A 14,841-nucleotide genomic window follows, 5' to 3' on the forward strand; every position below is an offset into this window, starting at 1 on the left:
CTTGTGGTTTCCACTCTGACATATGACCTTGTAAAGTTCTTACTCTCATCCTTACAATAAGAAAAAAGATGAATAATCCAATTAACCAGGAAGTCTTTTCAGTTCCACCAGATCATTGAAGTCATATGGCTATGAAATTAATCGTTGCCTCTGCAAACTACTGTATTCAGGCTTTGTTAACACAATACAACGTAGCACTAGCATATGTGTGTGTGCGCACACACAATCTCTCTTTCTCTCTCTGTCTCTCTGTCTCTCTCTCTCTCTCTCTCTCTCTCTCTCTCTCTCTCTCTCCCTCTCTCTCTTACACACCCACACACCCACACAAATACACACCCACACACACACACACACACACAATCAAATGACTCTGGGTGGAATTAAAAGAAAATCAGACACCGAGGAGGTGACAATAGGAAGAAAAAGAGGTTGTAGGCACGTTTGCCTTGTGGCATTCCTCCTCCTACTTTATAGCTACTACCTTCATGAGCGTAAATATCACTAAGAAGCACATGCTGCAATAATCTATTGTGCAGGCAGAGAAGAGACAGGATCTAACAGGCACAATGACTTATGCAGGATCAAGAAGAGGTAAGAATGAGGGGTTGAGTCTGAGCCCTGGTCTGTCTCCTCAAACCTAGTACCCTGGCTGCAGCTAAACCTTGTGGAGAGGGTGTGTTCGTGTCACTGTGTACAATGTTGGTATTCCATGGAGAAGGTAGGTGAGCAGTCAGCAGCCCACAGGACTATCTATAGCTGTTATTAGGTGAGGGGAGTCAGGGAGGCAATTCCAGGAAGTGAGGTCACTTCCTAATAGAACTTGGAACCCCCGTAACCAGGCACCCACTTTCTAGCAACTGCCCAACTGCCATTCACTTGGCAAGAGACAGTTGACAGTTCAACATGTTCTCCTGTTGTGTTCCCAGTTGTGGGGGCTCTAGTTCCCGGAGACCCTGCAGGGAGCGTTGTTCCAGACTCTGTAGACGGTTCACCACTCGTGCCCGACATCTCTGGCCGTTTTCAAGAAGATCCCCTCAGGTAAGTGAAGGTGGCCTGGATCAGACCCATTCACGCCAGGCCAGCCTCCTCTGTGGGCCATCCCTGTGCAGCCCACATCCCCCCTCTTCATGTGGTGGATAGGGGGTCCTGCAGGGAGAACCGCGGGAGTGTTTGGAGCAGTGGATAACCTCGAGGTCCTGCTGTGATCACACCCCAGGGTAGGGCAGGCAGGTGGAGATGGGGCTCTAGAGGGGTCCCTTATCTATGCCACTGGGAGTCCTAGGCCCTCAGGCTGTCATGCCTTTTCCTTGCCAGTAGAGGTCTGAGCAGATCACATTCTGTGTGTCTGGAGTGGAGAGTCACAAGTTTTAGAGAACCAGCAAAACAGGGCTCTGAGGTTTTCCCCTGGTGACTGGAAACTGTCTTGATAGAGCTCTGCACAGGAGAGCGGACCGGAGCCGACAGATGGGGTCTTCAATTCCACGCCCTTGCAGGCGGCACAGACACCTGAGATATCCTCAAGCCTGAAGCACCGCCGCAGGGTGAGTGTAGGTGCCCAATTGACCCAAATTCCAGGACCCCAGGGAGTCAACACGACTCAGGTTCCAGAAGGCACCCTGCTACTCCCCTGAGATCCCTCCTAGTGTCCAGTTCCCAAAGAAATCTGGGTCCTCATCTCCTCCATGTCAGGAGCTACTTTTCCTGCCAAGAACCTTTTCTCTTATTAATGTGAAAAACTTTCAGACCTCTGAAAAATTTGTGTGTGTTTATTTGATCCCAAGTGTCAACAATTGTGAGCGAGAAAAATCTCAATGGGTTGAGAGAATGCTCCTGAGAATGACAATTTTGCACCTTATTTTATACAATACAAGCAAAAGTGCAGACTTATGTGGGTTGCATGAAATCCATGGGTGATAGATTAGGGAGACAGGAGAAAGCAAATTGGAGACACTTCTGTGATTGGATAAAGGGTAAAATGATAGGCACATATTTCTTTTACAATGGTGGATGTAGGATAGTTTCAAGTCAACAATGAACTCAATAGCAACGAAGGGATCTCTGATCTCCGCAGAGCACAGAACAGTGCCTGAGCATGAGGTGTCCAAAATAAGGAAAATCCAATGATATGTTATCATAGAGGCAAAAAGGCAGTACACACACTCAGTTAAGGTAAAGATTGACCTTTGTCAGGGAAGATACCAGACAAGGATCTGACGACCCATCATGAGCTTCTGTTAGTGTTTTAATTTCAGACCATCCTTTGTAGTTACTTAAGGTCTCTGACTTTGCAAGGCTGCCTTGCAGGACTTCCCTGAGCTAGTCAGGTCAGCATGGGGCTCCTTTTTCATTCACACATCCTCCTTTTATTCAGAAATCAATACAAATTATGCATTGATGATGAGTGTTAGTGTTATGTCTTCCTGAACAATGGACCATTCGGGATAAGGTAAGACTATAACCTTAAATGGCATTCAAAGTGGAATTTTTATTATTAATCAAAATAAAAAGGCAGGTGCACGGGAGGCCATGAGATCCTATGTGTTCTTGTTAAAAAATATTCTGTATCAATTTTATATTTTGAGCTAACATGAGCAGAGTCCGTTTGCTGCTTGTCTTAAGTTTTGGTATTTTGCATCTAGTATAACATTTACATACCAGGGACAAAAGCAACAACATTAAAGCAGGAACACTGCTTAGGAAAGGAAAATGTCTACTACTAGACAAGAAAGTGACTAAGGAAAATAAGCATCCCAGCCAACCAAAAACCCTTTGCATGTATTTTCATAATTGTTTATTAAGCTAATTATATGTTTCCTTCTTCATCCACTGTTCCTTGTACTTATGCTATGTTTGACCTGAAGAATTAAGACTCTCTACTGTTTCCTTACCATACTGATCATTAGAATGTACCTGTCTAGTAGGTGGGAAAACTTAGCAGATATCGAAATTCAACTACTCATAAGTAATAAGGTGTGTAATAAAAATATAAAAATCAGTTGGTGTACATATAATCAATAACAGTTAGGAGATAGAAGAAGAAGGTTTGAGCAGCAGTAATCTGTCAGCACCCAGGCCTTGTTGACTTCTTGGGAAAGCTGTCAGCCCCCACGGCCAATGGTTTCTCATCCTTGAAAAGTCTTCAGTCTCCTTGGTGGATGGAGGGCAGTGTCAGTGACAGATATCCATTTATGGTTAGGCCTCTAATAAGGTAACATCCTTTTTAACACATTGGAGAGAGTCTTTAATTAATGTGTTTCAATAAACAAAATCTCCAGGTTGTAAGTTTTGGTCCTTGAAGTCTTTGTCTCTTGGGATTACTGTGAAATGAATGTCACTAATGTATCATTGCCTCTAACCTTCCTAGTGAGTCATGGATAGTAATGTAGAATTTCTGCTTTTAGTTTTCCTTATATTTGAAAAACAAAATGATTTAAAAATCAGCAGTATTTTAAACAGAGTCATAACAATAATAAGCATCTTCTCTTCATTTAGTTCCCTACCTATTTTGTTGTTTATCCTGGTTATTTGCTAGTATTTTCGTGAATTCAATCATTCCTTAGAGTTCTATACTTCTTCATTCAGTTCAGAGATGTGACCTGCGTAGAAACCTGTTACTTAGAGTAAGTCAAGCTCTGACCGGTTTGGTTCAGTGGGTGGAGCTTAGACCTGAGGATTCAAGGGTCCCAGGTTAAATTCAGGTCAAGGGCATGTACCTTGGTTGCAGGCACATTTCCAGTAGGGATTGTGCCAGAGGCAGCTGATCGATATTTCTCTCTCATCAATGTTTCCAATTCTCTAGACCTCTCTTTTTCTGTAAAAAATCAATAAAATATATGAAAAGAATAAAAAAATAGAGTAAGTCAAGAGACCTTTTCATGAATTTTTCTAAAGATGTAACATTTGAAAATGCAGTAAAGTAAAACAATATCTATGAACGACAAAACAAAGTGGTATGGTTATAGTTTTGATTGCAATGCAATTGATGAAAAACTGCCTTTTTGGTAAAATATAACATTTCAAGGCAATAATTTTTGGATAACAACAATTACTGTAAAATTACAGAGAACGATATGAAAATATGTAAGTATATGTATATATTTGGATTCAATACATAATTTCAATATAAAAGGAACAGATAGCATGTAAGATTTTAAAACATTGTCCATGGCTTCTTGTATTGAGAATTGGATATAATTCATAAACTTCCAATGTTTGTGCCACAAATACCCGGAGTCGAACTGCCAGACACCCTCACAGGGAACCATCCTCTTGGCTGGCCTGGTGTCGCTGACACCAAGACCAGTGTTACACCAGAGTGTTTCCTATTTGAAATTTTCTTGAATCTTTGTACGTTCCTTCCCAGGGCAGGTTGAAATCTTTAGAACATCCATTTTAATAAAAATATAGGTACACAAATAGCACAGTTATTTATATTTTTTTAATTTTTTAAAGCTTCTCAGGTAATTTCAAGCATATTAAGTAGTCCTAAATTAGTTAAAAACGTTTCTCTAATAAGGAGAGAGAATAAATCCTTGAGGTACTCCAGGGCCCATTGGAATTGACTCAAAGTCATCTCCTGTTTTAAAAGTGTCTTACAATAGAAACTTTGGGAAGGTTGCAAATACACTTGTGCAAAAGATTATACCATGGACTTTTTGTAAATCTACGTAAAGCAAACACAGACTTAGGGTACCTAACTCTAAAAGATATTCATCATACTTGCAAACAATTGTAATATTAAGTATTTTGTCCAGACTACAGAATTCTCCTTAATTTACATAAACATTTAATCTTTGTAGGCCAATAAAAGATTATATCTTTTTTTTTTCCCCTTAGGATGGCTTATTATTATTTTTTTTATTTTTATTTTTTTTATTGCTTAAAGTATTACAAAGGGTATTACATATGTGTCCATTTTATCCCCCCGCCCTAGACAGTCCCCCAGCCTCCCCTATCCCCCAGTGTCTTATGTCCATTGGTTATGCTTATATGCATGCATACAAGTCCTTTGGTTGATCTCTTACCCCCCTCCCTCCTGCCCCCCAACCCTCCCCGGCCTTCCCGCTGCAGTTTGACAATCTGTTTGAGGCAGCTCTGCCTCTGTATCTATTATTGTTCAAAAGTTTATAATGGTCTCTATTATCCATGAATGAGTGAGATCATGTGGTATTTTTCCTTCATTGACTGGCTTATTTCACTTAGCATAATGCTCTCCAGTTCCATCCATGCCATTGCAAATGGTAAGAGTTCAAAGGATTATATCTTAGTAATGTCATATGGAGGCTGACAATTCACCACACATAACACACAGATGAACACATATCTCACAAAGACTATACACACAATTTGAATTATATTTTTGGTAGAGAAATAAAAGAATATTTTTATATAAAACTTTCACAAAATTGTATAGCCTATACCCCCTTTTACAAACCTTTCCTCACCTTTTACAAACCTTCTTACCCATTCAGAAATAACTATCCTTAGAGAAACTTACATGTGCCCTTTTCCTTCAAATATGACTCTCTATACCTCAAGCCTTCTATTGTCATAACTGTATAATTTCTTCCAACTTAACTGGAACTTTTAACTGTTAGGAGCATTAATTTCCAATCATAAGCACACAAGTGAACAAACAGCATTCCTTAGATTGACATTGATGAACATATTTTAATCAAACTCTTACTTTGAAAAAACACACCTTCAGCAAAGCAAAAAACATTACATCAACAGCTCCAAATCCATTTTACAGTCCTTCTGCAATTAAAAAAACCCCAAAAGCAGTGAACTTCAGACTTGTCTAGCAATCAATGTGTCAGTATTCACGTTATTTCAAAATGTGTAGATATTTAATAACTTTCATTAAAACTTACTAAGTTAGAAAGATATAGTGGAAAAAGCTAAAGATATTTGTGTAGGTGGGTAAGGTATTGTTTTTTTCTATTGGGATAAGTCATATCTTCCAGAGATTTGTTTTTTTATAAATGGCCTAGACAAGACGTCTTGGTGAACTCAGGTATTTTCACTTCAAGGGTTCTGGGACTTTGGTTGCATGAAGCCAATTACCTGTAAGACTCCAAAATGAATAGGGTAGGTTTGGGGAAGGGAGAAGGACTTTGTGGGCTTTGAATTGTTTCTGGAGCAAAACCTATGGCACCTTGAAAACTTCATTTGTAAAACAAGGATAGTCATTTTCAATACCTCAGGAACGGGGTTGCCCCCCCCGCCCCCCAAAAATGTTAGCAAGGGATTGACAAATTCATTCACCCATTTTTGGATGGTTTCTTTCTATTTGGGAATATTTTTCTAGTTTCCAGAAAGCTCACAACTCTGAGAGGTATAAGGACTTTCAGGTATATGAAACCGCCATCTGTCTCCCCTGGGAATGGCAACACAGGTCCCAGGTACAAGATAGTCTTAAAGTTAATGGTGCCAAAGCCTCTCTATTACCCACTTTATATTGCAACCAGGTAATTGGTGTAACAAAAGAAGATTGGCTTCTTGTTTGAGGCACTCAGGGTCAAGTTACTCCCATTTGGTGAATATGTACCCCAAAAGAGAATTCTCACTTCACTGTGGGCTGGTCCCCCATCTTTAGGCAGACATATGAGCAAGCCTAGTGTTAGAGGCATGTCTGCATGTCTCTGGGCTGTTTGGGGCCATTCCGAGTAGGGTGGGTACCCTGTTCAGCCATCTCTCAGGGTCTTGTGGAAGATAATACTGAAGAAGAGATGATTAGCAAACATTCGGTCAGTCTCAAGCTTAGTTTCCTCCTGGAAGGTTCCTTTAAAATCATTACTTTGCCTTTTGGTTCAGTATCTGGTTCATTTATTCTAAGTATATATGTTACTATTCTGGAGAAAGCATATGTCAGCATCACTGATTTCATTTAACAGTAAAAAAAACCCACTCACTAAACAGGGGAATTGGGGAAGATTTGATAAGCAAACCATATATATTCTCATAACATTCCCTAGTTGGAAGGAAACAGGTTTTGATTAAAAAACAGACATTTGTAGGAAAGCTTTATTCCGATGGTGAAAGCAATTAATTGGTTGTGGTTAAAAACAAATAAAATAGCCTCAATATATACAGGGTACTTAGTGGCTTCTCCCCCTCCCCCTTTTTAAAAATAGATTTTTTACTGATTTCAGAGAGGAAGGGAAAGGGAGAGAGAGATAGAAACATCAATGATGAGAGAGAATCTCCAATTGGCTGCCTTCTGCACGCCCCCTAATGGGGATCAAGCCTGCAACCTGGGCATGTGCTCTTGACCAGAATCAAACCTGGGACCCTTCAGTCTGCAGTCAACACTCTGTCTTCTTAGCCAAACTGGCTAGGGCAATGGCTTCCCTTTTAATGATCATTTAAAATTCTCCCAAAGTATCAGTGGGAAGGAAAAACAAGCTTGGAGCAGCCCTAGGCATGTTTCTGTTTGTATCCTTTTTCTAAATCCTGTTTCAGTTTCCTATATCCCTAAAGTGTGGAGGCTTCTCTATAGGAGTTTTCTATAAACCTTATTTAGTACTTCTCTTGCTTTTGCTCCCAGAAACCAGGAGTATATTAATTGCAATCGGTTAAAATAGCCAGGATTACATGTTCCATCAGTTAAATTTCTCTGTGAAGCAATCAGGTCCATAGAGAAAATGGAGGATGATTGCTGATTCCTCTCTGGCTGAGAGCAGCTTTTCTGCAAAGGGAGTTGGCAGAATTCCTCATCTCATTTTCCCTTAAGTCAGTAGGGAGGGGCAGTGGAGGGGACAGAAGGGGAAGAAAGAAGGGAAGGGAAGGAACACATCTGGACAAGGAAGCTCAGAGAGCAAAAGATATAGGGGACGTGCTATAGAAGGGGGAGGATGGGGTGTTAGCATGTATTAGCTTCAGGAGAGTTGGAAGATAATCTCTGAAATTTCTTGTTCATTTATTTTTTAAAGAGAATTTGCCTGTGCTTCTCCTGAGAAGTTTCTAATTTCCAAATCAAGATGTGCATCCTATGCACTCAATCAGTTCAATTTTCAGGCCGCCATTGTTATAGTTACTTGTTTCTTTTGTTTTATTTTGCCTGTGAAAAATTAATTTAGGCACCCAAAGAAAACTGTATATTGGCCATTTCTCAGTTGATATTTTGTAGTTAAATCTTCCTACATTTACCCTTCTGTAAAGCACTTGCAAGTCCAGGCTTCCTATCAGGAATATTAATGAGGGCTGGGGCCTGGGAGTTCCCAGCCATGGAGGCACAACTTCCCATGTTAATTATAGGTATGCTTGTTGCTGTTGTTTTTATTGTTTGCTATCTTCAGAGTCTCAGCACAGTTTCTAGGAGTATTATGTAGTGGGTTAAAGTTTGTTGCTTTATGGGTTGAGCTGCAAGTTGCTCACTCCCCTAGAGTCTCATTCAACCTTCTTTGTACCTCAGTTTCTCTCCTTGCTGACTACAACAACCAGAAGGGCTACCAGCAGAGGTGGACTAAACCTCATTAGTGCTCCCCCTGAAGAGCCAGTTAGTTTAATTGCAGTTGTGTGGGAATTTCCTTATGGGGCTCCTGCATGTCATGAGGAATGACCTCAGACAAATCCGCAAAGATCCTCAGTTGTCTAAGAACATCTGAGATTCATGCAGGAAGGAGGATGTGCCCCTGTATCTTCTGAGCTGAACAAGATCAGCTCTCACTTAAACAGCTAAGGTGTTTGCCCAGACTCTCAAAAGGCAAATCCTATAGAAAAGCCAGGGGGAAAAACCAGTCCCATTTTCCCTCCTGTCTCTCCATAGCCTGGGATCTATCAACTGTTAACTTTTGTTCCGCCAAGAGTATTACAAAATATGGCTCCAATAAAGTCAGCAACACAAGCAAGGGAAGGTCCTGAATCCAACAGACAAGTGTCACAGGTTCACCGGCAGGCAGGGAACTGGTGCGTCAATGGACCCTTTGCTGGATGCCAGCACCGGGTGTAGGTCTGCAGGGTGGTGCTGGGTGAGATTCTCTGGGATCCTGCTGTATTGTGCCAAGTAAATGTCCATGTCAGAAGCATTCAAAACTGTGAACAATTGTTGAGATTTTATCTGAGCCAAATGGTCATTTGCCTTGAATCAAAACCTCAATGGATTGAAATAATGCTCTGGAGAATGGCAGTTGTCACCTTATTTTAGATATTACGGTCAGAAGTGGCGATGTATGTGAGTTGCATGAAATCCATTGGTGATAGATTGTATGAAAAGTGAAATGACAGACATATACTTCTTTCCCATAGGGGGATATAGGACAGAACAGCCAACAATGAACTCAATAACAGTGAGGGGATTTGTGGTCTCCACAGAGCACAGAGTACCCAAAAAAAGGGAAAATTCCTTTGACATTCCAAAGCTATGTTCTTGTAGATTCCAAAAGACAGTAGACAGTCTCAGTTAAGGTAAATAATGACCTTTTTGCAGAAGATTCCAACCTAGGACCCAGCGACCTACCGTAAACAGCTTTTAGTTAAAACGTTTTAATTTCAAAGCATCTTTGTGATAACTTTAGGTCTCTGAGGTTAAAAGACCATCACCCAGGCCTTCCCTGACCTAATCACAGATAAGCGAGTGGCTGCTTTTTGTGTGGCCACACTCTCCTTTGATTCACTCATGCCCCACTTCATGCACCAATCATGTCCCTCCTCTGTCCCACCACAGGAGAAAAAACCACCAACCCTGAGTAGGAAAAGGTCCAGTAGGGTGCCAGCAGCTGCACCTTCTTCACGAACTGTGGGCCTGGCCAGCACGTCCACGGTGCTCAAAACACTGGTCCCCCAGAACCTGTTCGCCACCTGGGAGGTGGACTGCTCCAGCCCCAGCTGCGTGCCCAGGTGGTGTAGTCTCACTGTAACGAAGCTAGTGATCTTCAAGAAGCTGGCCAAGGACCTCAACTCCGTGGTAATTTCCGTGAGGATGCAGGACTCCAAGGGCATCCTGAGGTCCCAAGTGATTGTGCTGCCCCGCAGTAGACCAGTGCACACCAACATGGCGCTCACCTTCTCCCTGCAGTACAACCACTTCCTCAAGGGAGAAGGTAACAAGCTCCTGATCCTGCTGGAGCAGAGGAAGTGCTCTAAGAACAGAAACGTCCTGGGCTACGAGACACTGGCCTCTGGCGCCATCCACATGGCTGACGTCATGCAGCGAAACCCCAGGTGTGGCCAGATGGTGAGCCTCTTTCGCAGCGTCAAGGAATCCTCCACTGCGGTGGCCGAGATCTGGATCTCCTCCCTGTGCAGTGAGCCCATCGAACACGAGGACAGTGCCATGCAGGTCAGCCCTAAGGCCAAGTCGGCAGGGAACTACGAGGGGCAGGATGAGCTGCAGGCCAGCGGCAGGGGAAAGCACAGACAGGCCCTGCACAAGGATGCCTTGGAGAAGGGGGAACCAAAGAAGCAGCGGCCATCCATAGGAGGAAACCTGAAGCTGAAAGTCCTGGCGCTGTTTCACAGGTCCAAAGTGTCAGAGAGGGACCTTCGGTCTGACATGATGGGGAAACGCAGGAAAAGTGACCCATACCTGGAGGATGATGAGAGCGTCCTCAGCACCCCCAGGCCCAAGCTCAGGCCATACTTGGATGGCCTGTCAGACTCCAGTTTGCAGACGGAGATGTGGGGCAGCCACAGTGACAGGACCCAAGCAGAGCCTCTGAGTCTGCCCCACATGCCCGAGAATTCGTGGGCCCTGGGAGGCAAGCAGCCAAGTGAGACGGACAATGGATTTGTGGCCCACAGCACACCCACCAGCAAGGTGGACAACATCCAGATCTCTCTGTCCATGCCGCCCATCGACCAGGAGGACAGCGCCAGGCAAGCCAGTCCCGAGGCTGAGTCCTCGGACAACTACTCTGAGTGCATGAGTGAGAGCTTCTTCTCACAGCGGGAGGCCAGCTACCACACCGCTGACCAGGAGGAGGGTGACTGTGATGAGGGGACTCTCATATTCACAAGGAGCACCCTGACCACGCAACAGAACTACCAGCAGAAAGTCCTGTTGTGGCTGCGCACAGTCCAAGGTTCGGAGGAGGTCCTGGACCCTGAGCAGGACCATGGGGAGTATGTCCCGGAGGTGGAGGAGGACCTGGACCTCCTGTATGACATGCTGCCGAACCCCAGTGACAGTGGCACAGACACTGAGGACGATGGCAGCGTCCTCAGCACCACCATACCTAAGCTTCGGCCATACTTTGAAGGCCTGTCTAGCGGCCCAGGCATGAAGGACAATCACAGTGTGCTCAGCAGCCCCAATCCCAAGCTCAGGCCATGCATGGAAGGCCTGTCAGACTCCAGCTTGCCGATGGAGATGCGGGGCCTCCACAGCACCAGGTTCCAAAAGGAGCCTCTGAGTCTGGCCCACCCGCCTGAGAACGCGAGGGCCCCGGGAGGCAAGCAGACAAGCCACAGTGACTCCCAACTTGTGGCCTACAGCACACCCACCACTAAGATTCGAATGGCCTCCCTGTCCCGCCAGCCTATCGATCAGGAGGCCACTGCCATGCCGGCCAGCACTAAGGCCCAGACCTCGCATAACCACCTCGCCAGCACATCTGAGAGCTGCTTCTTTGAGCAGCCGGCCAGTCACAATGCCGTCCACAGGCAGTCCCAGGAGAATAACTTGGACCAAGGGAATCTCATAGTAAGAAGGAGGTGCATGAACAGGCAACACAATTACCACCAGGAAGCCGTGGCATCTATGCTCAGGGCCCAAGTGTCGGAGAAGGTCATATCCTCAGAACAGGCCCTTGTGAGGCATGTCCCCAAAGTGGAGAAGGCTCTGCACCGTCGGTATGATATTGTGCTGAGCTCTAGTGACAGTAGCCTAGACACGGAGGACGATATCAGTGTCCCCAGCACCCCAAAGCCCAAACTCAGGCGATACTTTGACAGCATGTCAAGCGATAGTAGCTCTGACTCAGTGGCCCACACAATTCGCTCCCCTGGGAAGCAGCTGGCACAGCTGGAGGACAACCGGGAGGCAGGGTCCTCCGCCCAGCATTGGTTCACCAAGAAGCTGCCATCCATAGTGCGCTTCACCAAGTCTCTGGTCCTGCCCTCCAGCAGGTCCAAGAGGAAGCAGGCTGGCCACCGGGGCTGCGGCACAGCCCTGAATGAGTGGGTCAACAGAATGGGCAACGAGAGCCCATACCCACAGAGCCAGTGGCAGATCCCCAGGAAGCCCATCCGTGACCAGCTCCACAACATCCTCATTTGCCAGGACAAGATGCCCGAGAACATCATCCTGGTCAACACCTGCGCCTGGCAGGGCCAGTTACTTTCGGACATCCTGCAGGGGCACTCGCTGCCCGTGGTGTGCACTTGCTCCACAGATGACGTCCAGGAGGCCTTCAGCATCATCGTCTCACACATGCAGAGATACTGCAACAGCGATTCCCAGACCCTGACGCCTGTGAAGATGGCGGTGGCAGGGGCACAGCCCTACTTCAACGCTGTGCTGCGGGTCTTCGTGAGGCAGCTGTCCCAGCAGCCACCCCAATGGCTAGACTACATGCGCTTCCTGGTCATCCCGCTGGGTCCCCACCCCTTGGCCAGCTACCTGGGCTCCATGGACTGCCGCTACAACAACTTCTTCCAGGACCTGTACTGGCGGGACATGTTCAACAACCTGGAGTCTGAGAACACCTTGCAGGACACACAGGACGTTGTGTCGAGAATCTCTGAGTACGTTGCAGGGGCCAACTGTGTCTACCTGCTGCCCATTGCTGAGGCCATTCTCATGTCTAAGCAGCAGCGCCCCAATGAAAAGTCCACACAGCTCATCCCCTTTGTGGGGGCAGTGAAGGTTGGAAGAGTGGAACCATCTGCAGCCATGTCAGGAGGCTCAGATGATGTAGTCACCTCATGCTCCGGTGAGCTTCTGTCCCCTACCGGGAAGGCCTCACCCAACACACTCTCCCCCGCATCAATGAGTGGGAGCCTGTCCTCCACCAGTCAGAGTGTCCATGCACACATGATGGAGCTGCAGGTGGATTACTGGACAGCAGCCCAGCCAATAGATACGAAGAGAGTCACAGAGAAGAAACAGCTGCCTACCACCAAAAACACACTCAAGTGCTTCTTCCAGTCTGTCCAGGTCAGCAGGCTGCCCCGCAGTGGTGAGGGCACAGCAACACCTGCCTTGTCCATGGCTGTGGTCACCAAGGAGAGAAAAAAGAAGGCACCCAAGAAAACCACGGACGAGAATGTGGAGTCCCAAAGCCAGTGCATCCAGGGCATTGGTCGCCTGGTTTGCAGGGCCAAGCACCAGCAGAGCATGCTGCCGGTCGTCATCGATGGCGTGGAGTGGAATGACGTGGCGTTTTTCCAGTTATCAGCCCAGTGGTCCTCCCACGTCAAGCACTTCCCCATCTGCATCTTCGGACACAACAATCCCACCTTCTAGCCCTGCCCCTTCCCCTGCCCTTCACTCTGCCTTGGCCAAGACCAGAAGGACCCAGCTGCTTTTCTGTGAACAGTTCAGTTTCCTACAGACAAAGACCCTGGGAACGCAAAGAGAATGTGCTCACAGCCTGGAACCTAAGGGGGTTGCCCCTCCCTGGGAGCTCCTCAATGCTCTGTTCAGTAACCAGAACGCTGTGGCGGGTGGGACTCAGGACGGCAGTGTTGAGCTGGAGCATCATGGAAGATGTGTTTTGGCCTCCGGATGCCCAACATTCTCAGTGAGAAGGGTTCTGGCCTTGAAGACCTGCCCTTCCAGGAAGCCAGGACTCTGCTTCCCTGGGAGACAGCTCCAACCTGTGCCCAGACTCAGAGGTTGGCAGCCAGAGGTCAAGGGCTAGCCTCTGATGGCAGTATTCTGAGCAGAACTTGGAGTCCAGTCAGCCCAGCCCTGGGGAAACAGCTGCCCGACAGCCAACTGGTCTAGCACCACCTACTCAGGGTTACCAGTGAACTCCAGCCTCACAGGCAGAAAGAGAAAAGACCTGTATGGTGCGCATCGCCCTAGCACACTGGCTAGACAAAGTGGTCGATTACCTGAGGAGGGAACCCACCTTCGTTCCTGTTACTACAGAACATTTGTTACCACCCAGCAGCTGTGGAACCAATTATTTACCAGGTGAGCCCCTCCCCCTCCAGAGCACATGCTCACCAGGCCACCTGTTGGCTGTTTGCCTTCAGGTCACTGCAACTCTCTGAGTGTTTGTTCCTCTGAAACCTCCCAGAAGCAGGGAGCAGGCTCATAGGGTTATTGTAGGGACTCGCTGGGTTCCTCCCTGGTAAGTGTTCTCTGGGAGCCTAGGCAGTGGAGAAGTCTGCTGCAGGGGCTGTGATTGAACCAACTGGTCATTTTCTGTTTCTGTTGAAGAAGCCACTGCCAAATTGTGATTCTCTTTGGGGCCTTGGCTTTAGCTCTTTTCTAATATTCCAAAGAGATTGGAGATACTATTAGGGGTCTCTGTCCCAGGTGAATCCAGATTAGAGATGCCAGGGGTGAGCAGTGGGGCCCAGGCTCACCCAGCAATCTGAGATGGGGCTGGTTTGGGCTCATTCAATCAGCACGTATATTAGAAGCCCTGCCTGGTACAGAAATGTTTCTAGGCACTGACCATAACCCAGTGCTCAGAGCAGACCCCAAGCCTGCACTCCAGAGCTTCCTTCTGGGAGGGAGCGATTCAGTCCCACTAGGCTGCACAGGCTCATAGTGTGCACAGAACACCTGATGTGATGTCCTCCTGGCCTCCTCTCCCTGTGGCTGCATCTTCGCGTATTGTGAAGAGGATGGTAAACCTCTGTTCAGCAGAAAACGTGAGTCAGTTTTGGATCCGATCCATGAGGGGAGTATGGAGACTGTGAATTCAAGGTGTTGGCAAAACC

At 46.4% G+C, this 14,841-nt stretch overlaps 1 protein-coding gene across 1 annotated transcript; it reads left to right on the top strand.

The window, feature by feature from the left end:
- Positions 1-696: 696 nt before the first annotated feature.
- On the top strand, positions 697-13,408 carry LOC308532590 (phosphofurin acidic cluster sorting protein 2-like; the record flags this gene model as incomplete). The annotated part of the gene is made up of 5 exons (XM_081110096.1): positions 697-718; positions 927-1,038; positions 6,311-6,470; positions 9,668-11,880; positions 12,070-13,408. 5 exons carry the CDS (start codon positions 697-699, stop codon positions 13,406-13,408), a joined length of 3,846 nt encoding a protein of 1,281 aa, XP_080966222.1.
- Between the last annotated feature and the right edge of the window lie 1,433 nt (positions 13,409-14,841).

This window comes from Myotis nattereri (assembly GCF_964212035.1).
Source record: "Myotis nattereri genome assembly, chromosome: 16".
NCBI lineage: Eukaryota > Metazoa > Chordata > Mammalia > Chiroptera > Vespertilionidae > Myotis > Myotis nattereri.